The following is a 25085-nucleotide window of genomic DNA, read 5'->3' on the forward strand; positions in this document are numbered from 1 at the left end:
ATGTGAGAAAGCATATGTTCGGGTAAACATTTCAGTGGTCTGCAAACAGCTATGTATTATCCATGGATAATGTTCCTTTCTCCACATCCCTCATATGGCTGGTAAGGAGATTTGCTCTGGAGTGAGTAATGGACAGAACAGGTTGTGCAGTATTTGTCAAAAGAGAAGCGCACTCTAGCACTTTCCTTTCTAAAGCACACCATTCGTAATTTTTCTCCTGATTTCTATCCATGAGATCATTAGCTATAACCTGTCTTTACAGCCCTGAATGAAAAACATTCAGCCTACAAATTTTCCTTGCATGGTTACAGCTGCTTATTAACTGTAATCAGCTGGTCCCATGGTACTGGTCTTTTCCCTAAGGGGATGAACAGAACATTTTCTTACAGGAGAACAAATAGACATTAAAAAACTAATACTACACAAAGACTTGCAACTTGCAAGGAACTAAATTCACACCCTCACTCTTCAGGTCAGCATGAAACATTCACTCCTTGGTCCACCAGCCCAACTAAATAGGTGCCCCTAATCTTTCTGAGATCTTGAGAGTGCGGGCCTTCAAACGTAACCTGCTCCTCAGAGTTAGGGATTCCTGGGTCTAGTCTCTTGGCTGGGCTGATGCTCCTGAGTCCTTCTAAAGAAGCCCCAGTCTTTCTGCGTCCACCTGGTCCTGTCAGGGCTGCAGCCTTCCAGCACAACCACTCCTCAGCCGTTGCCCACTGCAGTGGGGAGAGTAACCATTCTGTCCATTAATTCTTCTGGGGCCTTGATAGTTACATACAGCACTGCATACATTCATGAACATCTAAAGAGTTATTTGAGTTATTTCTTACTTGAGCTAATTGTTATTTGAGTATTTGTGCTTAATTTCTGCATGATGGCAGAAAGAGTTGTGAATGGTACTTGTTCAAGACTGTTTTCCTGACAGACAGTTAACTCAAGTGTGTAAATAATATGACCCCTTAACAAAGTAATTGAATATTCCTAAACAATTGTTGCTAAGGGGCCTCTTTAAAAAAGGTACATATTTATGTGTCTGAAATTAATACATGCTTCTAGATGAATTTTTCTACATTTTTAATTGAGGTATCACATTTTCTTCTTATTTATCACTTTGCTAAAGCAACAGGAATTTAAAGTAATTTCTTAAAAGGAAGCAATAAAAGAAAACATAGTATCATTCTAAACTGCAGTATTTACTATGAGGCTGTCTTTCTTGACCAAAAAACCAAAGTACTGTATTATTTTCATTTAGGAATAGCTGTGTTTCAGTGGATTTCACCAAGACATACACAAAGAAAATGTTAGCTCTAACATTTGTATCCATTTATTTTGCTACCTAATACTTCAGCAATCACTTTGGGGGCAACACGGGTTCAGATACTATCTCAGAGCCCTGTGGTATGCAGCTGAAAAGGTGCAAAACTGTAAACATACCATAGAGCTTACAGCTTGTTTTCCACTTTGCTGAGGCTACTAAAACCTCTGTGGACCCCTACACTAGGCTCGGACTCATTTGAAATTATTCCTAGATGCCCAAGAAACCATCCTATGGCTTGGGATTGCTTCAGTTCCACAATGTTTCAGCAACATCCCTTTTATATAGTATCCTTAATAGGACCTCTATGCTGATGTGCTCACTCCTGCTTGTTTCCCAGACCTGTGGTTTGACAGCACTTGGCAAATTCCCCCTCAGACAATTAAGTCAAGAAAGCTTTGTGTTTGTATTGGTGTAGTATAACATGCAATCATGAAAAACAGGGACACCTTGTGCAGGGTTTTTCTTAGTTCTGTTTTTTGCATCTCCCATGAAGCCTGTCCTAACAGAGAGCAGAATACAGCCCAAAGGAAGTCAGAAGGATAGAACCTCACAAATCCGCGTTTTCTATTAAGCAACTCTAATAATCCAGGCTTTTTCTTGCAGGCACTGCACAAAAATTGATGGATAAGGCTTACCAACAGAACAACTAAGTGGTGCTAGGCATTATGTGAAAGAGATGATTTTCCCCCAGAATGCCGCAATGGCTTTTGTCAAGTCTAATGACTGTTTCTGTTAAGTCTGTTTGCGGTTACCACACAATTTTTTGGGTTTAGGATAAACTGTGCATGTTTAGGAAACAATAGATTGCATATAAAAATGGGTGACAAAATGTAATACAATGTTGTCCTTACCATCTGTTTTCTTTGATTCATCCCCCACACTAGACTGATCTTTTTTGTCCAACTTATTGTCTTCCTTTAATTCACCTAGAAAGAAGCAATGAGAAACACTGTAAGCATTTTAATGCAGACTGCAGTTTATCAATGCCTGTAACTCAATCAAATTGCAACATCCAGAGATGTTCCTTAGGAGAAAAGGTCTGAATTCACAAGGAACTGGATTAACACATGTTCACAGAATATAGCACCAGGCAAAATTTACCCAACTCCTACAGAAAATCAAGCTTTACAATCTACTTTAAAATTTATTCTAATTGTTAGCACCCTTTTAAGTGCACATGCAAACTCATACTCCCTCTGGTTGTATGTAGGCCATCAAAAATCTGAGCACAACCTTCATTTCAAAATCAGGACTCTGAAACATTTGTGCTTTTAAAGGACTAAGACCCTGTAAAACTTCATCATAAGTCTTCTGCATTAAAGAACCACTTTCGATATCCCACACAGTCCTATATAATTTCGTCTTACTTTCTATTACTGGTTTCCTTTATCCACAGATTCATTTGGGTTGGTCCTTTGATGATGGTACCAGAGAACAAACAATCATCCCAGCTTGAGAGTCTCTATAGCAAACCAGGTAAGCAAGGCCTTTGACAGACCAATGGTTGATGCAGAATGAAAACGGCAGCTTGAGCTGGGGTGTATTTTATGAAGCCAGGAAGGTCAACCAGAGTCATTCCCATTTTCTGTCCTTTATTAGTCATACAGCAGACCACATCAGACCTTCCCAGACCACCCCTTCATTGAATGAGAATGCCAAATGCAAGATCAAATGAAAAGTAACTTATAGGGAGAGCTCTAGCAGAACAGGGCTCTTTCAGCTGCAGTGTCCAAACAGCAGCAAAGAAGGTGTCCTTCCTTCAGGTGGCCAGAGAAGCAACAGCAGCCTGCCCAGATGGGAGCAGGCAGCTTGTCCTTTCCGCCCAGAGGAGTAGTAGTGAACTTGTCCCCCACACCTCAACAAAAAAAGCTGTAAATCCTCACTTCGGAATTTTGTATATGTGAGGTTGTTACAGGGCTGTATTAAAGTAATGCTTATTCCACTTGTATTACTATTTTTGTTCCTCAGCCTCTAGATCAAGATTATAGGTATTATGCGTAAAGAGCATCTGGTCTGCCTTCAAAATAGTCATGGCCAGTGGATACTTATTTTTGGAACAGCTCAAAAAAAGAGAAATTGTAGAGAGGCAAAGTCTCCCTCTTTCACATCATGCACTAATCACAAGAGTATTTGTTATTCTTGGATGACAGAGGATTGATCTCTTTTTCCAATTAAGTTTCATCATAGTATAAAAGAGGAATGGTTTTCAAATCTTAAAATATTTAACAAGATGGGAAAAACATGTCCTGTTCAGTTCTCATTCAGAGCCAAAACTTTTCATGTTTTTCTTCCTAAGTTCACTGTGTGGGTGAGAGAAAAATGAAAGCAAGATGATACAGGACAAGCAGCAACCTTCTCTGCTGATCACACTGCCACTGACTTGGGCTCCTTGAACAGACAAGTATGAGCAGGTCCAAGCAGGGTTGAAGTGTCTGCTTGATGAAGGTGGCCTCTGAAAGGACACTGTTTTCAGGAAATGAAATGAAAATGTATTTAGCAAAGCACAAAAGTCTGCTCACATTTCCTCCACCATCATATAGCTGATGGCAATGATGAGCTAACAATAAGCTAAGAATTTGACCATTGCATAAAGAAGTTGCTTGACCCTAAGTGTGGGCAGGAAAAGATGATGAACACTCACACATACGTTATTTCAGTTTGATTTCTCTGAGAAAGCACGCGGGCAGCGAGTGACAGAGAGACTTCAAACTCATCTGACAACACAATTTCTGAACTTTCATTGAATATAACTTACTATGAATAGGGGACTTTTGAGTATTGTAATATCTATCCTGCCATACTGCCAGCAGCAGAGCAGAACGATGATCATAATCACCTTTTTGAAAGGGATTACAAAGGCAGAGAAATAATAAGGCAAATACTTTACGATGAGATATTAACATATAAACGTAAAGGAAGCTGTGGTGAACCCAGAGATATGAATGTTAAGATTTCATCAGTCTCTAAAGACTCTGCAGTGATTGTACCTCATAAAGGCCTTTTCCCATAAATTAAGGAGCAGAATTTCTTTTCCTGAGGAAGACACTAATTTTCAGAAATCATTGTAATTCCTTTCAAAGCATTTTTGACACCTGCAGCAGAGAGACATTGCAGAAAAAGGTACTGTCAAAATCACTAGAGCACACTTAACCCCCGTATTGTTAGAAGCATGTAAAACAAAGGATTTCAGAAGAAAAGTCTGATGCAGTCTAACTGGGATTTCATATGCCCCCAACCTTTTTGTCTCCTTAGGGGACCTATTTCTATTCACCTGCGTAACACTGTCTGAAGAAAAATCCCATATGTAACAGAGCATGACAGCTTGGATCCCCATAGTCCTTCCCAATCTAAAAAAAATCCTAATGATGAACGGTCACTGGGAAAGGCCAGCAGCAAAGTCAAATCCGTACTAATCATATCAGGAATGTTTTAAACAGAATCTCTGCCTCTGCTGCCATCTAAACTCACTGCCTGAGCCTGGGCCTTTCCAAGACTGTATGCTCACTCAGGCCTTTTCTGAAAGGATGCTTCTGAGTCTAAGATTTTTACTGCTTTCAGACTGACTGATACTAGCCAAGTCTGTGAGAAGTCACATGTGGCTGTACTGCCATTTTTTGGTAGTGGATTCAGGGAGCAGGAGCTGGGGGGGGGAAGAGACTGATCTGTTCTCATGGGTCTAACAAATTGTTTTTAATGTTTAATGCAATTTTCAAACATTTTTTCCATCTTTTTGGGTGCAAAATGTGATTCTTATCTTAACTCAGTTCTATAGCAAATTAAAACACTGGAATAAAATTTCTGACAAAAAAAAATCTCCCACAAAAGGCTTGTGACTGCCCTAATAAAAAAAACTGAGCAAAGGAAGGATAAATAAAGTAACTCTTAAAAACAGAGAGGGGGGAAAAATCCTCTGTCACAAAACATATTTATATCTGAGACTTAGTTCAAAGATACCTTTAGCGGGCCCTAAAAAGAGGTTATAAGCCAACTTTAGCTTCTCTTCTGTCAGTTACCCAATCAATGAAGCTGTTCATTGAACCAAGAATTCTTGTTTCAGCTTTTAAGTGTGTATCATAACAGGCTGCTTCATTTCCATGAGAAAAGTAATTTTTTCCTTTCCTCCAAAAATGCCCAAGCAGGTATGATGGACCCCTTCTTTTATGGAAGAACGCTGCTTGGGAGTTAATTTACAGATTCCAGTTCCTGTATGCAGGTGGTTATGCCAACATCCAAAAAGAGGCGCTGGGCCCAGGACATCCTTTTTCAGGACATCAGGTGCCCCCATCACTGGGGTGACATACTAATTGGGTTTAGGGCTGGATTCACGTTTCAGTGGATGGAGTGAACTCACCATTCTGGACATGCTGTTCCACTGCATGATGAGATTCTGTTCCCTTATCTGTCCTAGGTGCATTTTTCCCTTGAGAGGCTTCGTGTTTGTTCACCCCAGTTTGCCGAGTCCCATTAACATGATTCTTACTGGAATCTGTGCTTTTGTTTTCCCCAGGATTTGGTTCTTTGCTGTTCTCTGTCTTTGCTGCTGTGGCATCTTCAGCTGGCTTCTTCTCATCCTTTTCATCTGTTTTCTTTTCATCTGTTCCCTGATGAGCATTTTCCTCTGCTTCTTTCTTAGCTTTTTCTTCTGCATCCTCAGCAAAGAGAGAAGCAACACGAGGAAAGAAATCATGATTATCAGTCAATTTGACAAGAATGATACAACTCACACGTCTAAATCTACTTCAGCTTTTTACATGCAAACAGCTTTTACTTAGATAAATGTAGGAATTGACTTGACAAGGGAAAAAGAGCACAGGAGAACATTTAAGAAAGTATTCTGAAAAAAACACCCCATGTTGGCATAACTGTGTATTATGTGCACATCCTTTTTTTACCGTATAAGGTTCACCTTTGAAAATGCGGTCCCCAAAATTCTTAAGAGGCAAATTAAAAAGAGATATTATCTATTGAAGGCTGTAAGGGTGCCAAGGTTAGTTTCATTTTTGACACACAACAATCAGTCAAACAACATTCAGTTTGTCTCATACCATACCATGTAACTCTAAGCACATAAAAAGTCTTGGTTCTTTGATATCTACTTTTTTTCCTTCTTGTTCCAGGTTGCTTCCAATGCCAGTTTCCTAATCTCTTCCCTTCCACGTGCTGTTATCCTTTCTTTATGGCTCTGTCCTTTCTTGGCAGACTAATATATTGCTACTAGTACTTGCCCTTCCATCCCAAAAAATCTTACAGTGAATCACAAATACACAAAGGTATAAGTTCAAAAGTGAGTGTTGAACAACAGCAGCATCTCAAAATACTTCATTCAGAAAAAAAAAAAAATCACAGAGAAGCCAATTGTCCCCATTGAAGATACCGCTCTTGTGCTTATCCAAACCTTGGGTCCTGATGCAACACTTACTTATAATACAGGTTTCAATTACTTTGGCTACGGGTGTTGACACCACTACATTTCTAGACCAGGTCGGGTACAGCACACTCCCACAGAGTCAGCTTCAAAGGCTCTCTGTGGCTTCCCGCAACACACTGGAAAGCAGGACACAACCGCAGTCCCTCAGCGCAGTCCTCAAGCTAATAAACCCGTCTGGACACACATAGACTCTGGGCAGACACTCCATGATTTTCTCCCTCTTCTCCATGATCAATAGAGAATTAATTGGGAAAAACAGCTGAGTAGCTCAACACACACTCAGTTTGGAACCTGTAAGCTTATGCAGCTTCCAAGTGTATCTACACCCATACTGAGTCTAAGCATTCAGATGTGACTGCCCTATGCCTATATACAAGATTTCTGGGTCTGCAATATCCCGGCCCACCCATCACCTCATCATGGACAACCAATTGCACTTTAATTGTGATAGGGATCATAAATAGATGTATCTCCTGGTTTCTGAGACACTGTGTAAGCTGATGATCAGATGAACGGATCCTACAAGACACTGAATAAAGTCTACCTTGGTCCTATGGAAGCATTCTTGACACCTATAGGGAAGATGTTTTGTTCCTTACAGGAGCAGGGTCTTGGCCAGTGAGTAAAAATTAAAAAAAAAATTCTAAGTGTCTTGTCAAATACTTCTTATGAATGAATCAGAACCAGTTTTGAGAAAAACGTACCAATGGGATACAAGAGAGAAAGGGAGAAAGCTGTCTTTACAAGAAATGCCAATCTATATTTCTTTGCCAGCAGCTAACTAAAGTTAATTAATTTATAAATTAATAAATTATGGCTCACATGAAAATATAATTAAATCAGATATGATCCTCCCTCACTTTATTAATCATTCCTGAAATCTATGGTAGCTTCCATAGATAGCTCAGCTATGCATGCTGATATTTTCCCTGGAGTCTCATGGTATACAGAAGGTTTCCTCTCGTTTGGGGATCTGCAAAAAATGCTGCATTTTGCACCTGAACCACGGGAGAGAGATTTGGCTCAGGAGACTGGGGCTTGCTACAGCACCACTGGACGAGTGCCTCTTGTCAAAATCAGTGTCAGAAAATACTTTACCTAAATGGTGCTTTGCGCATCGGGGTGTTTGTTTATTCAAGTTTTTAATTTGTAGTCATTTAATTATGATCCTTTAAGCAAAAAGAGATCAGTAATAAACCCACTTACTTTGCCCACACAGCCTGAGAAATTTTCTATAAATACCACACTCAGGATAAAAACAGCTCACTGATGCTTCTAGGGACAATGCCATTACCAAAGGAATACAGTATTCTGCAAATTATTTAATAATAGTAATAGTAATAATAATAAAATGTGGGTTTCCTTCCCTTCTGATCCCCAGTTGCTATTTGTTGTCGATCAACACTTAAATGCTTTATCTGTCTTCTCTTAATAATTCTTATTTTACTGGCAGAACATCTTGATGCATTGCAAGACACTGGTTTGACGGGGGTCAGCAATTTAAAGTCCTGCTGTGCGGCAGGCCCTGCTGCATATGGCTAAGACGGGCAAGGCAGATGGAGGGGGGTGCAGAAACGTGCTGCGAGGCAGGAGCAAGACAGCAGCTGAGCAAAGGTTTTGATGTGAGGGCTCTGGAGTCCAAAACCAGTTCCTTAGTCCCCAGCCCATACGAAGGTATGCTGAGCCATACATTTGTATAAATCTTTCAGGGTAAAAAAAAAAAAAGCATGCTTGTAACGCTACATGCACCCAAACCCACAGAAATTATGGGAAAGTTAATGAATTCAGATGACCAGAAGCTGAGACTGATTTCTGAATATTTGACCCATAAACCAGGGCCCTGATCCAAGTTATTGGTGATGAATTTTGGCAAAACCATTAAGTAAATCAACTATTCAGGGCTAAAGCTTGTCAGAAAGATAAAGATGAAATGACCTACTCAACGGCTCCCATGCCTAATAATGCAGACTGGTGAGCTCTCTGCTTTCAAGTAATCCATTAATTCTTCCATAGACTACCCTCAGGAGCTGCCAGAAGGATTTTTTTATGAGGCAATTAAAAATAAAAAATTTTGCTCTCCAGCTAAAGTATTAATAATCAAACACTTATCATCAGGATACTCTGTAAAGAATGGATATGAAATACTGCATCAATACATACTACCAGTAGCAGCATTAGTTAAGCAATGCGTGCACATCCACTTGAATCATAACTTGACATTTACATGTGCATATTTAGAAAAAAGTCTTTATGCAAAGCAGTCACTGCAAGTGGGTACAAAGCACATTTAAAAGTTAAATAGCCAGAATCTATTATGATCTACTCTATATATTTGTTTTAGATAAAATGTAAGACGTTTTATTTATTTCCCCATGGGCCTCTCTTGCATATTGGATTTTTGTCTAGTAGATCCTTAGTAGACAAGCAAATGTGTGTGGTACATGTTAAAACAAAATCCTCAAAACTAGTTAACTGTATTGGCTTCATTCACTCAACACTCCTATACTGTGAGACACTGACCATGTTAAATGCTTTGATTTTTTGGTTAGCTTTAATTTGTTTGGTCCACAAAGAACCATGAAATAGTAAATACCAATTAAAAAAAAAAAAAAGCTAAAAAAGCCACTGGCAAATAAGCAGGTTATTAATTATATTTTTGTTTTCATTTTCATGGAATGCCTAGAAAGGCTTTTCCTGAATGGGAAGTTTTTATCACAAAGGAAAATTTAATTTGAATAATAATGAATGCTTTCCTGCACCTTTCGACAGGCCTTTCAGTTGGAGAGGAACAACCTGCTCTAGCAAATAGGAGAACTATGCCAAATCTCCCATCAGCCCTGAAGCCAAGGCCACGTAATACATTAAAATTGAACTCCTTCCATTTACATAAAATACAACAACTCCATTAAATAAGGGTTTGAGTAACAAGTGTTAAGCTCAGAGAAGAAATTGTATCACAGTTTCATGAAGAAAAAAAAAATTAGTTGGTGATACATTCCTCCTTTTTTGGTTCCAAAGCTGGTCTAAATCACCCCAGGGCTCAAGGAGACCTTGGGCAACCATCCAGACCCAGGAGGCAAGGGGCAGTTATACCTAAGTCATTCTCAACAGATGGCTCTCATTAGTTCCAAAAGTTCTCCAACAAGAGAGATTTGCCAATGTCTAACCTATTATCAGGTTATAATCACCTGCCAATTTTTTCTCCTCTTAACAGCCCAGGGTATTTGAATAGAAAAGTAGTTCCCTTGTTTTGCAGCTGCAGTGCTCTTCAGAGAAGCAGCTATAAACAACAGTTATCGTCATTTGCATTGCTGTACTCTATATTGTCTGCAACCAGTCCATATGCTTCCTGAACTGCACTGGCCAAAACTGGACACAGCACTGCTGTGGGGGCCTTGTTACTGCTGGAAAGATGGGAAGAATGCCAGAGGAGCCTGGGAGCAAGGTCTGTTTTGGGGTTTTTTCAATAGCATGACAATATTGAGCTCTGGTCAACTTGCAACCAACACAGCCCTCATTTTCTTCTGCAATTTTTTCAGTCTCTCCCAGATTGATGACACCATGAGCACTTGTAGCATAGTTCCCAATTCATTATCCAAGTCATCACTGGAAATATAAAACCAGCTGTGAATCCAGAATATCCTGCTCTGCTCCCCTGAACTATCATCCATACCTCTTTCAATCTTAAGAGCGAACAATTGATAACCTACCTCTACAAATGCTATTCCAGCTATTTTCGCACCCACCCTGAGTCTGACTCATGACTTTAGGGGACCTCCCTTAAAATCATTCTTTTTTCCTCCCATTGTCCACATCCTCTTCATTATGTACACTTACACCACGTAAAAAAACTAGAAGGCACAGATGAGTCACAATATTCCTATCTTTCTGAATTCAGTGTAGGTTGTTGACCTTGAAAAGCAGATTCTTTCAAACTAATAGTGCTTACTTGGAGAATAATTTAATTGAAGAAGAGCTTGAAGAATAGGTCAAAACGGTCAAAAGAATTTTTATTCTTTCACTAAGAAGTCTGGCTGTTACCTTTGGTGGCTTGTGCTTTCCATTTCTCCCGGTTCTGCTGCACCACCTCAGTCCAGGTGGTTTTAAAACATTTGAAGTCCACAGTGAGTATGGAGCAGTTGAGTGAGGCACTTCCTTCGGACCCAGTGCTCTTGACACTTGATCTTTTAACTTCGGAGGGACTAATGCTATTCAGACTGGGACACAAGATCACAAAATACAGAAGAAATCAGTATCCCATACACCCAAATGCAGCTAAGAAGAAATAATGACTGTAAGTCTAGATAATAAGAGTCAACCAGGAAAGCCAAAAACTAAGCTTGAATCCCTCATCCTCCCTTCCCTCCCCTCCACCCCAGGGCAACAATGTTAAAGCAACAGCACAACCTGAGCCAGTATTAGAGACAAAGGGCAGCTTTTACCTGCTTTTTTTTGTGTTCATAGTCCCTAAGAAACAGAATCTCTCAAAGTGTTGCCATTACCTTTGCTGTGCATCTTCATTCCCTAAATACTCAGTGGAGAGTCAGATAATTCTAGAAATCAAGTATGTCAAAGGAGCCTCCTAAAATTCACCAGTGGGAGCCATTAGGCACAGGACAGGAGGCCAACCTTTGTGCAGGGTTTGGCGATCTCAGCTGAGGCTGAAATCAGGCACTCATTTCAGTTACAGACCCTACAGTTGTCTTTTAAGGATGGACACTTCATTGCAGACATTTTAATAAAGACAGCAAGATAACTGGCTTGGAAAGATATTCGTGCTCGCTCTTCGTATAACAGCCCAAGAGTAAGGAATTAACTTGGGAGAGGGAATCCTGACTTGGTAGCCCTACTCTAGGGAGCACTAGCCACGTCGCATTTGAATGCCAAGACATGCCCTGACCATGAAACTATTAAAAGAGTAGTTTCTCTACAACAGCAGAGCAGGTTGAATGGGCCAAGACTCCTCACACCAGGTGAATTCTGGTGGTACTTCACATGTTTGTATACCCGAAATACTGTTGCTAAAGTGTGCTTATACTTTCCAGTCCTCTTTTGTATTTCAATCCTATTTATACTTCTAGACATGAAGAAATTAGTACCTCCCAATGACTCCCTCTACCTTCTCTTTGATTAGTGACTGATAGAGCACTAAAATTTACCTGATTGCATGGCTACAACCATTTGTGCTCACTGCCTTTGGAGGCATGGCTCAGGTTCATGCCAGCCTCCCTCTTTGCCCTCCCTGGGCTGGAGTTTCCCTTCAACAAAGTCACATCACAAGGTGAGCTGCAGTGTGGCAATGCGGATACGGGGCTTTAAGCTACATGGAAGACATATACCATGGCGGGGGGGAGGAAACCAGGGGAGTTGGACTCAAGGGCAGCATGTGCAGAGTGAAGGGAGAGGGTTCATAGTTATTCACCTGGAACGCCTGAACCCAGACATGCCAGAGCGGGAAGCTTCATCGATGAGTGGAGTAACAATCTTCTCGGTCATGTCAGTCAGCACAGTAAAAGTGGGTTCCACAATGAAATCAATGAAACCTGAGCAGAAACACAAGCAGAGTCAAGCAGTCAAGAGGAGGATTTATGTGGAGTCACTGCTTCAGTGATCACAGACAACCACACTGTAAAAGACAGAGTAAAAAAATTATACCTTGAAAGAGGGATAGGCAAATGATAGAAAGGGAAAATGGCGTTATACATTAATCCCTGACCCAAGAGCCTGGATATAGCATGCAATAAAAGGTACCTACTTAAACACTGGAAAGAAACTGGCAAATCAGAACATAAACAGATGCATCAGAACTTGTTTTATAAGAGGAGAATGATATTTAAGCCAAATTCCTAGCAGATTTGGATAAAACCCAGTTTCAAACATGAACTCTCTAAATGCAGAAAATTAACATAACAGTAATAATACTGGTAAGCTTTGCTGGTGTGGAGTCACACACAAACCTCCCTTACTGCGCATCAGTGGGTTGCTGTGAATATTCTCTCCTCAGTGCTCGGCCAGCTTGTCCTTGTTGAAAAAAAAATAAATCATAGGTCTCACTCACCCCCCCCACCCCCATTTTTAATATAGGGAAAGGAAAAAAATAAAGGGCCAAATAATTTCTACTTTAGCATACAGTTTGGCAGAGATGAATACGGCTCTGATCTGAATGTTGGGAAGGGCAGACTGAAGAGCCCTGTGGCCATGCACTTATGAGATGAAGGAAAATCCAAGTTCATGGAAAAAAAAGTGAGAGTGAGGAGCTTATAGTACCTTACACCTTCCCCTGAATTCTCACCTGGGCCATATTTCTTATGTTCATTTTGGCACTTCACTTAGCAAATTTCTTAGTGTTGCAGGTAGCCAAGAAAACAATGATGTCCTTAATCCCTCCTAAGGCACATGGGGATTCAGGTATTTCCCTATTGTTACAATTGTTAAAGATTTGGCCATTATCAACGATTAATTATACATTCATAATGTTATAATTTCTCTGACTCGGTCATGATATATTTCTGTGACAGACTCTGGCAATTCTAGGTGATAACAGAACAATAAAAGGAGAAGAGACCACATGGGCCAGGCACCTGAATTCACAGATGCTTAGATCCACGTCTTGAGTGCAAAGCAGTTGAGCTTTTCAATCTCCCACCCCTCATTTTCCATTTCCCTCCCCTGTTTTTTGCTAAATTTCTGAAGGGATGGGTAACTAAGTGTATTTTCATGCCTAGCCAAATTAAAAATGTTACTTGCAAGTTCTCAGAATTTCATACTAACATTCTGTAAATCTGGAGAAAATATGCATGCAGTCTTATCTGAACATCTGAGTCATGTGCCTCCATAACACTGAGACATTCTTATCTATAGGAAAAAAGAACTCCCTTCCTCCCAGGGAGTTAATCAGAAATGTATGCAGTATAAAGCCATGACAGGAAATTGTGGGCTAGATCACAACCCAGAAAATCCCAGCAAACTTGATTTTGAAAACACTGGAAATTGTACTGACTGAGAACAGTGTTTACTGTGGCACAGGAATCCTGAGGATAATGAGAACTTGATTTACATATGTGTGTGTGTCTGCCTTTCTGTATGTCTCTTGTATTCCCCTCCACTCAAAAAATTTTTTACCTCTTAATGACCCCATCAGCCTTTATCCAATGTTTCCTGAAGCTGTAATTTTCTTTCTTGCCAGCCAAAGGACAAAAATAAAAGGATGCTGCTACATTTATCAGCTGCAAAAGAGGACAATGACAACAAAGGCTGATGTCCAGTCAAAGAAGCTTCCTACAGCCTGAGACTGACAGAGAAGCTTTAACTCTTGATATTCTTGTTGGGAAATACAAGACTTGGCCTGGTTTTCTTTGCAGTTTGTTTGTCTCCCCCACTCTGATAAGCAGCCTGACTTCTGAATAGGAATCTGTCCTGATTTCTGTACTTCATTGTGGTACAGAAATATTTACCACACTCGTTCAATTGAAGAAGAAAAATGATGATAAATTGGTCATCAGCATTAACATTAATAGGTTTTAAAACCCAGGTTCATTATTTGATATTCAGGGAGGTTTAATTATCAATTTAAACTCTGAACAATTTCTTCATGTTAGATTGGCTCATTTCCATGGAAAAAGTCAGTACTGCAAAACCTTCAGTCTGCATGTGTGAAAATCTTTCGTTAATAAAAATGCTTGCCCATTGTTGTTGAATCTGCAGCAAACCAGCCACTACAAACAAGTTGAGCCTCCAGAACAGGATTTCTAGGCTCTGTCCCCGACAGAACCAAGACCACAATTTTACTTCACAAAGGACAAAGGTTTTTTATTTGTAGGAACTGATGGCTGCTTGGTGTAGATAATAGCACAATTTGGAATTCAATAAAAACTTACTTTTGCAAAGAAATGTAGTAATTACTATTCCAGGGAATGATTTATTAAGACTATTAATCAGGTAAACAAATGACTGGGAACAGATTATTTGCCTGAGAATCTACCCTACAATTTTGAAAGCCTTACCTCAGCAGATAGCCAGAAAATATAGAAGGTTTTGATTTAACAAAGGAGACATTACAGAAAGACACTGCCAATATGAGCAGCAGACTGAGAAATGAAAATTTTATAATGCTAGAAGGCAAGATTTATACAGAGTAGACTATTAATGTCAATGGATTTGTGCAGTTCTAAACTGCACAAATTGAATATAATGACAAATAGCGTATGACTAAATAGGGCTGGCTTTGCACACTGAGGAGTGCCTCTTTTATAAGGTGGAATTGTGTTGTTGGTGGTTTAATTAATCATTAATTGTGCAGTGGCTTGACACAAGGGGCATCCATATAGAAGTCTCTCGGCTCTCCTGGCCTTCCAGAGCAAAGCACAAAAGAGGAGGACAAGGAATTTTGGTTTCCAAGCACACACAACCCTACATAGAGGGACCCTGTGGGAAGCAGAACCACTCTTCCCTGTAAGGAGTGAGGTACGTATCTGAAAGCTGATAGAAGGGATCTGAAAAAGAAGTCTCTACATGAGCTTCCCTCACACCAGACAGAGAGAAGAGAGAGTTTCTCTTCTCCCACAGCACAGCAGTAGGTGTAGGCGGCTCAGGAGTCCTCAACACAGGTTTTAGCTGAGACTGCAGCACTTCAAGTTTGCTGCTGCTTCCCTCCACTGAGCTGCAGACAGAACACAAATGTCCTCAGCAGTTGCACTGTGCTCCATACACATTCCCACTCTTCTGGGTTACCATTGCAGAAGAGTAAATGCTAGAAGTCTGGCAACCAGGCCAGGCTTGCGTAGGCTTTTCAAGTTCAGATTCTTGGCTGAACTGTCTAAACTTCCAAAGCCAGAAAAATATGGGATGGGGTCCCTTGGAGAATGGCTTGCCCAACAGGAACAATGAAATAATTTTAAACAGAAACAGCTCTTAGCCACAGATACGAATCTGAACTTTCCTAGGTTCAGGGATATCTTTGTCTTTGAGAGACAATTTTTTGGTTTGTTTTTCTTTAATACATTCTCTCTCTTTCTGCTTCTGGACTCAATTCCCTCATTTTTAGGGTCTGCATTATCTTTCTTTTGTTATTCCATTTGGCATCCTATTCTCCAAGTCAAGGTTAGATCACATTCTTCAGTCTACTTCATTTGCTTCCTAGGAATAAAAATCCACCCACAAATCCACCTTTTCCATTGTCTTTTTTTGCTCCCAGGCTCCTGAGCCATTCTACTTCACTTAGCCTCTCTTGTTTTCCCACCAGACACCGAGCTTGTTGTCTCATCCTTCTACTTTTTCACTCAATAACTGCAGGAGAGGTAGAGAAAGCACTGTTGGTGAATCCGTAAAAAGATCTTTGTTTCTGAATGGGTGGAGCAGAAAAAGGGTTGCTATTTGCTTGGCTTCAGTGAAAAATATTGGTTGGCTGGAAGCACGGGGCAGGGAAAGGGTGGGAGGAATAAAAGGGAAAAACACACAAAAGGTTTTGCCCAGGTCATAGAAGGGACTGACATTACATTTTCATATCCACCAATGATACTCATATCACAGCACGTTGCTGTGTGCACCTCATCTTCACAGCTCAGAAAACCATGGCATAGTGTCATAACCAGGCACTATAGTCATCTCTGCAGACATGAGAGGTAAATTGGTCACTGCATGGAACCACCACCATAAATTTAATGGCTCCTCAGCTTTGAACTGTTGATCTGGGGAAAATAACGCCATTGTGCTTTATTTCCTCTCTTTAACATAGTTCCAAATGATGAGAGATCACTGCGATCTTAGACCCACAGGGAGGAGTAAGTTTTGCTTTTAAGATGCTACTTTGCATGCACCAAAAGGGACGTACCTATTTGAGACTGAGCAACCATAGTAGACTTGCGATCACACAGTGGAGAGAAAGGAAGCCCTAGTTCTGCTTCTTTGTCACCCTGGAGAAACAAAATTTAGAAGAAATTAGAAAAAGACAAGACACATTGCACTTTGGTATCTTAGGTCATGACTGTAAAACCCTCTCATTTTACTTTCTTTAATTAAGTTTTGATTTTGATTTTGCTGGTTTGTTTTTTTTTTTAACACAAATTGTGGAGAATTTGAGTCTGGCTGGAAAAGTTGTAGCCCAAGCTGAAGTCGGTGAATTAAGCATCTTTATTCCAGTGGATCTTTCCTCAGAGCTTTCCCTGCCTGCTTGGTACTTCTATGCACCAACTAAAAACTCACTTGAGCACAAGAACGCTTCTCACTGCAGTTATCCAGAGAACCCAGCAGAATTTAGTTCTCAGAGCAAACCTTCCAAGAGAAAACATCAGTGTCAGGACTGATTTTTAAGGACTTGCACTTCTTTGCATGTCTTTTTTAGTCTTTCAGGTAAGAAATTCACAGGTCACAGGTGGCCAGATGCAGATTACCTTTTTCTTCCAAAGGAAACAATGACATTGTCAACATTTTACATAAGTGCTTAAGTACAGAAGTCCAAACACGCTTTCCCAGCCCTCAGAACTGAAAGTCCTTTTCTAACATCAGAAGATGGTGCAGAAGATCGAGTGTTATAACCCCATTTTTTTTTCCAGTCTTTCAAGCTGCATATTTTCAAAAAGCCTTTTAACTTGCTTCAGTCACTCTATAACATACTGCTTTATGCTGAGAAGATATATAGGATGACATAGTTGCAATACTCCCCACTGAGCATTCAAATTTAAATAGCCTGTTAACTGTACTATAGAACCAATTCCTTAAATCAGCAGCTCACTTTAACTGTGCTGAACTTCTTGTCAGTGTTCTGACTAATGTCAAATGGAAGCTAAAATAGCCAGAAAACTAATCAGAGAAAAACTTCTGTAGGCATAAGAAGAGCTGAATTCTTCTTCTAACATATATGAAATGGGGGCACAAGCTCTGTTAGAGTTTTGGGTGGAACAAGCAGCAATTGTACTCTTCTATTGCAGAACAATTCTGCTTTATGTTAGGAGTCTGATGTAAAAATATCAGGGTAAAACAGGAACCACACACAGAAGTATTTCCAAGTAACATTCCTTTACTGTGTTTGCTGCATCTCTCAGGAAAAACATGTCTCAATGCCAGCTCTTACCTAATCATCATTCTTCTCGTACTCTTTATGCCTCTTAAAAACCCAAGTGCCTAATTCTCTTTACGAAGGAACTCCTAACTGCCTTTCTGACTGCTCAGAAAGATAGTTGACTTCCAAGCTGTTTGGGCAGCTCCCTCATGGCTAGCTAAAGTGCATTAGTAAAATAAATTAATTCATGCTTTACAGAGATGCTCATCATAGCTGCTGAATGTGAAAAAACAGTATTGTACGCAGAAGCATCATTCACACCTACAGCATGGTTACTTGGTGTAGGAATCACAGAATCATTAAGGTTGGAAAAGACCTCCAAGATCATCAAGTCCAATCGTCAAGCCAACACCACCATGCCTACTAACTCATGTCCCAAAGTGCCACAGCAGCTAGGGAGTCCCTTCAGCCAGGGAGTTTAGCTTTGAGGGCAGTAGGAGAAGCACAGTAATAAGGCAAGGTGGACAGAGCCTCTGGGAGCATCCAAATGGAAAGAGAAATGGGGTGTGTGGTTGGTCTGGACTTTAGCTGCTCTCTGGGAGGCCACCTGCTCCCCTCCCTTTCAGGTTGTCCAGGGTAGTTCTAGGTATCTCAGACGTGTGTATTAGCCAAGCGGCACCTTTGTGGTGAGTACTTCCCTGTTACGGACAGGAATTCACAGCCAGATCTCAGGAGAGCTCAGTTGCCATTTACAAAGGAATATAGCTCAAGGAGGAGGCTGGCTAAAGACCTGCGTGCCAGGGGAGAAAGACCTGTGTCACATCAGAACATACTTGGAAACCAATAGGGCTGATACAGATTAAGTCAAGCTTTATGTCTCTCCAGAGCACATAACAGAAAGGACAGGAGAGAGTCTGCAGGTGAAGACCATACGGAAATAAATACCTAATCTGAGGCCAGCACAGTTTCTTATTACCATGGTCCCCTCTGGCTAGTGGTACTTCTCAGCTTGTGAGAAGAATGTGTGTTGTTCTTCTGCTGTCACATAGGGATGTACTTATTGATCTAGGACTAAATAACTTCAATGAACACAAGTCTATGCTTCATGGTAAGCTTAAGTGTTTTCCTGAAGAGGGATTTAATACTATATCTGAATTTAGAACCAGAATACAAGTTTTATGTAAAGCTTTGTATAAAAGTGGACGCATTTGTCATGCAAAACTAAAGTACAATTTGTTGGCTAAAATTAAATTATTCCTATGCAAGCATAAATAATAATTTTGTCTTCATTACATGTGTAAAATAGATCAAAACTTGGGCTTTTTGTGGTCTCATATCTAGCTAATCTTAATTCCCTTACCAGTCTTTAGGGGACTCAGCAGTGGTGTACTTTAACACATCTAGTATAATTTTGAGCTAGAAAAGCATAAACATGCACAAAGTTTTCCCTAAAATGTATGTGAAAATCATCCTACTTGCATGAGCATCCTGTGTAGCAACACAGAGACAGCTGCAGGTATGATCGATCTGCTTCCACCTAGTTAACACATGCTTGGTTTGAAAAACAAATTAAAGAATTCATTTCAAAGCAAATTCTTGCGATGTCCTTATTAAGAAGGGATTCCCACAATGTCTTTAAAAACAGATGCTATTTAAAGAAATTATTAGAAGTTTAAAAAAATTATTACATATTTTTCTTTTTTTGCATTCAGATTTACTATAAAAAATCAAGTTATTGAACTTTGGAGGGAAATTAAGCACTTAGTTTTCTGCTTAGTTTAGCAATTCAGATTGGTGAAAAGTATCCTAAACACTCCCAATTGCTCTCTTTACTTTTTGTTTTTACTTTTTTTTTTAAGGCAGCTCTTTAAGTGCTTTTAATTCGTCAGTTTGGGAACTTATAGCTACCACACAGAGCGTAGTGATTTGTCTAGATTTGCGGGTCTGTCAACAGGCAGTCCACTGTGAGCTACAAACTAGATCAGTTAACTTCATCTAAAGTAAGGGTAATGCATTTTTCACATCTACCCCAACAATATAATTACAGTTCTATAAAGTACAGCTACCTAAATTTGTTTTCTATGGTTCTACAGATAAGTAGAACGTCAGATATTCTATATTTTGCTAATTTGAAACACGTATTAGCTTCTCAAATTAGAATTTCTACTATGTAGATAAGGTCCATATCTATAGGCAGTGTATCAGACACTAACTTCCCAAGAGGCATAATAGCCAGTGCTATTGGTGCCAGATAAGAAAGCTTCATATCATTTAGGAAATTCTAGAGAAAATCAGAGAAGGAAAAGATCTGTGTTCATATTTTCCTACTTCCTTGCCCAACACTACACTCTCTCTGTGCTGCAGAAATGCAGAAGCATTTCCCTAGCTTTACCTGTCTGAAGAACTCCTCTAGCAGAGACATGGTCCAGCGATGATGGAGATCCCAGGCCTTGGCTGGATGACTGATATCTGCTGTATGCAACAACAGCGATAAGGCTTTTGGCTTGTCAATTCTGAAAATCCAAAGGATCAAAGAAATTAGTTGTCTGTTCTGCAGTGGAGAATGACAAAAAACTCACCTAAGCAGGGAAATAAGGTCATTAGAATCTTTAGCCAGCATATAAATGGAATTATTTCTGTGTTCATAAAATCAGACAACTAGGAATGATTGTCTAATTTCTCCAACATACACTATTCCTGTCGTAACATGGACATTAAAAAGTGCAAAAAGAAACTTTGCTGAGCTCCTTTTCATGCTTGCTTGTCTGCACAAGCAGGCTTGAAGAGCTGCTGTGTTTCTCATTTCAGCTGGGCTGCATTTTATGCAGCTCTAAAGAGAAGTTGGTCCCTGCCATGTTACTGTAGTAATTAGTTCAGATATGATCTCAGGGGCACTGATGAGTCAAGTCTACACAGGAAGTGATAAATGTTTCACTGTTAGAAAACTAGTGTGAGGTCAGAAGGTGATCCTTGTGTTTGGTTTCACAGAACAAAAAAGGCTGGCAATTTCTTAAAACTGTAACCTGAGAGGCTAGCCCAAGAACCCAGTAAATAATGCTTTCTTGGGATGGTTAGTCTTGGTTTTTAATTCCAGCTTTTGACTGTCTGAAATAGCTGGAAGAGTTGTAGCTTCTGAGAGGACCAAGTGTCTAGCCACACTCTGGTCTGATACAGGTATAATTCCATGAGGCTCTGCCAGACCTGTGTCCAGGGTGAAAAAATGACCATCACTCAGAGTTTTCCCCAGTATAAAAGGAATTTTATGGGGAAGAGCTATGGACAAAGTATTACAGCTCCCAGTGGCATACTGGGAAGAAGAAAAGGCCTTCCCCATACAGCTCCATCTGTTATCTTCTAGTCCATCCCTCTGGATCTCAAGTTGTTTTCATCTGTCCTCTGGTTATGGAGCAGGCCCCTTGCAGAGGTGGCAGCTGATACCATCTGCAGAAGGGCAATGCGTAAGTTGTGTTCTGCAGATCTTATAACCTCGAGTCATACTCAAGCTGTAGAGGTCACTCAGCTGGATCACGTCCTTGATGTTACCCTGATGTGCAAAGGGAAGTGCCCAGGGAGGCTTATCCCAACATGGTGACCTTTGCAAGCTTTGGTCCACCAGCACAGAATAGAGATGTGTGTACAGGGGGGTGCCAGTCCACTCGTAAGTGAATTCACTCAAAATTCAACAGCTGAAAGAGAATCAATATGGACATCAGAGAGTGAGGGCCTCTGGAGAGGTGCTTTTGATGTCAAACACAATGGCAAAGCACCAGATGAAATGCAGCTCCTCAGTGCACAGTGTTGCGAAGTGACTCACCCTTCTGGCTGCTGCAAAGCATTCTTCATGGCTTTGATTTGCTGGAAGTGACAGGACATATCGGTGGCCAACACCATCTCAATCACTAGAGCTCTGAATTCCCTTTTGGATGGCATCACAATGGCAGGAGCAAGGAAAGAGAAACACAAAAACAAGCATCAGACACACTCCAGTTTCTTATGTTGTCTATCTGCAAATTACTGACAGTACTTCTGCCTTTGTATGTCACTCTCTCCATGATCCCTCTTTCAGGGACGAGGAAGAGGATGAATGATTTTCTACACAAACACAGGAGTGGGAGGGCTGCAAATTAAGCTAGGTGGTTAATCCTTGCCAAGAGAAGTCCTGGATGTTTTTTGAAGAGTGCATTAGTATTAGTACTCCTTTTTCAATTAAGCACAAACTTCTTAAATTGATTTCTTTCACAGGACATTCTTAGAAGGAAGCAAAAGACTGTTTAAAGCCTCCACATGAATCAGGTGAACTTTTGAACCTGAAGCTCTATCCAAGTGACTAAAACTGTCCAATATCTATGTTGAAAGTTTAGTCACATTATTAAAGGAAAAACAGCATGTTAAAAAAAATGTCTTAATATATGTGATGGATATATGCAGCCAAGACCTTTGAGAACCTGCATTATTTCTCTATTATTCACTCAGACTATTCCTGTACAAATTTTTGTTAAGCAAACTTGTTTAGGATCCAGTTCAAATGCCTTTGAAGATAATATGGGTGTCCTAGAGATTTTAAAATATCAGAACATTCTGATCTAGCACACAATATAAATGTATTTTCTCTCAGTTCAGCTATCCACAGGTTAACAGAGGAAGAACAGCCCAAGGTTAGCATACCAGCTCAGGATTTAGGAGATTCAGAAATGGGTCAGCTTTCATTTAAAAATAAAAGTTACCACTCTTCTTTTCATGAATGTTTCATGAAGGACGTGGTCTATTTTGAGCATGTCTCTTTTGCCTCTGGTGGCTGTGCTCAAGTTCCAGCCCCAGGCCACCACGGTGTAGAGACCCAAGACTGCTGTGCTTACCCGCCCCAGGGGTGGCACGTAACAACTTCCCCCAGCCAGGACTTCTGCACACATGCTAAGATGGCATCAGCTGGCTTCACTCTTCCTCTGGATACCCACCTCCTCCTCCCCACAATCATCACAACCAGTTGCATAGCCAATAGCATTAAAGATTATGATATAGAGGATTAAAATAGACTTATTTTAACTTATTTGGGATTTTTTTTTTTCCCCAGTCCTGGTCAGTTCCCTAGTGTGATTCGATCCCAGCAGCGAAAACATCGCTGTCCATACAAGCAAAGGAGGCAGGAGAGGAGAACCTGAATGCATACAAACAAACTTGTACAAGAAAAGGGTGTGATTATACTGTGGGAACAATTAGTGCTTGGGATTGTTCCTGGGAAACAGCAGACACTTCACTACATCCTCTGGAGTGCAACACCATCGTAACGGTCTGCATGGGATACTTTGTCCATAGCTTATTACAGGAGGAATACAAAAGCAAAGGGCTCAGCTCAGGCAAATGAGTCACTGACTTCAGCGCCAGCACGTACATACGCTCACAAGCACACAAATTCTGGTTTGCCTTTTATAGATGTAAATCTGGAATATGCACATTCTCTGACCTCTGCACATATTTCAGAACACTGTTTCCTCCGAAACAGAGAGGAAAAGTGCTTCAGAGACATTAAAAAAGGAAGCTTTTTAACACTCAAGAGGTCACTTCAAACATCAGGCAGCACAACAGCAGGTGCCTTCAAAAGGCCTGTGGACACAGATCATTTACTGCACAGAGGTAATGCACGAGAGAAAATCTCAAAAGACATACGCTAGAGGGTGATAGGTTTGTGCATTTGTTGCCAGGTCAAGATAAGGCTGAAACACGCTACAGAGCGAATCAAAGACAGATATTTAGCCATTTCTTGGGTTTGCTTCTCAGCCACATTCGAGCCTGGGATACCACAGCTGATCCTTTCTGCTCGGACCAGCGTTACCACTTGTTGCTGCAATTGTCTTCAAAGTCTACACAACACATCATGGTGCTGCCACCTGCACACTGCACAGCACTGCTTTCAGCACAAATCCAAAACACAGACAGTTTTCCTAGACTTCTAGGAAGAAAACTAACTCGATCCCAGCCAAGACCAGCACACCTGCCTAAGCAGCCCCCAGAAACTGTTTGCAAGAGGTGTTTCCACTGAGGTATCACTGGACTATATTTCATGATGATAATAACGCATAAAAGCCTGGTCATGTTCTACATGACACACCTTCAGAGTGATCTGTCTTTCATCGGGGCTAACACCTTTATCTCAGAGGCACGGTCTATAAAAGCATGGCCATGGCAGCACAGGCACAGCAAGCCGTCATCACCATAAAAGCAGAGGAAAAGCAAGTCAACTGAAATAGTTGAATCTCCTTCACCTTTAAGAAGAAAGATTTGGCAATCTCCAAGAAGAATTGAGGTAAGAGAAGAGGCTGCGCTACTTTCCAATGTCCACACATTGCCGTGAAACTGTGCAAAAGTATAGCGCTGAATAGATAGGGTTTATAAATATTATTATTGACATATGGTGAAGAGGCAGGCAAATTCAGCTCTCACTTCCACTGTTACCAGTGGGATTAGAAAGTCGGAGATCCCCTTGGTACTTCTGCAATATCTGCTCCCCCTCCTTTATTCCCCAGGATTCAAAGCCACTTTTCTATTCAGGAAGAACTTCAGGAAGAACCAAAGTTGATTCACTCAAACAGTAATTGTCCCCAGTGATTTAGTCAATAACTTGACTCAAGAAAAAATACCCAACTCCCTAAAAAATAGCTAGCCACAAACTGCACCCAGGAAAAGAAGAAATAAGGCAATCCAATCAAAAAGGAAGGAGGACTACACCCCTACAGCCTACCAGCTGGAGCAAGCTGATACAGGCAAACACAGCCTTGAGTCAATCTCCTCCAGAGAGTCACAGCTGCACTGGGCTAAGGAGTCACAAGCAGGGTCATATCAGAACGTTTCCCAGTAAAGGTAACTTGCCCACCAACTCAGGCCAAGGAAATGTCCTAGACACAATCTGCCCTCTGACCACAAAGAGCTACACCTCTTTTATTCCTGGTCATGTGGCATCATGGCAATATGTATGGTACGGATACAGAAAAGGTGGCCTGAGAGCTCCATCATCCAGAATGCTTTTCATTATGTGACAATGACAGCGCTCGTCAGCACCTCCTCCCCACCTGCACCATCTCTCTCACCTAAAAGCTAGTAACAATCCAAACCAATGACAAACAATCCCCTCAAGATGTGGTCTGCACAGTGGCCTTGACCAAAAACCACAAGCCACAGGGAGAAAGGAAACTATTCAATAGCAGAGAGATGGCACCTTGCAAAGTCAGTATCGCCTTCTGCATCTCTACAAGCCATGAAAACAGAGGACAGGAATGACACAGGAAAAAGAGGCATGCTGGGATCTGCTGTCACCGTGGCAGCACAGGCACAGCAAGCCGTCATCA

The 25085-nt window shown here is 40.7% G+C and overlaps 1 protein-coding gene across 1 annotated transcript in view; it reads right to left on the reverse strand.

Annotated features, from left to right (window-relative positions):
• Window positions 1-21675, reverse strand: part of LOC104122149 (calcium/calmodulin-dependent 3',5'-cyclic nucleotide phosphodiesterase 1C-like) — a gene marked incomplete at its 3' end in the record, with an annotated part of 41103 nt that extends 19428 nt beyond the window's left edge. The window contains exons 1-7 of the mRNA XM_009634242.2: window positions 21560-21675; window positions 20138-20258; window positions 16579-16660; window positions 12172-12292; window positions 10791-10966; window positions 5673-5963; window positions 2173-2247 (exon numbers count right to left, since the gene is read on the reverse strand). Coding sequence (XP_009632537.2) covers window positions 2173-2247; window positions 5673-5963; window positions 10791-10966; window positions 12172-12292; window positions 16579-16660; window positions 20138-20258; window positions 21560-21675 — 982 coding nt within the window. The remainder of the gene's footprint in view (window positions 1-2172; window positions 2248-5672; window positions 5964-10790; window positions 10967-12171; window positions 12293-16578; window positions 16661-20137; window positions 20259-21559) is intronic.
• Window positions 21676-25085: the final 3410 nt, after the last annotated feature.

This window comes from Egretta garzetta, unplaced genomic scaffold (genome assembly GCF_000687185.1).
Source record: "Egretta garzetta isolate BGI_Z169 unplaced genomic scaffold, ASM68718v1 scaffold2192, whole genome shotgun sequence".
Lineage (NCBI taxonomy): Eukaryota > Metazoa > Chordata > Aves > Pelecaniformes > Ardeidae > Egretta > Egretta garzetta.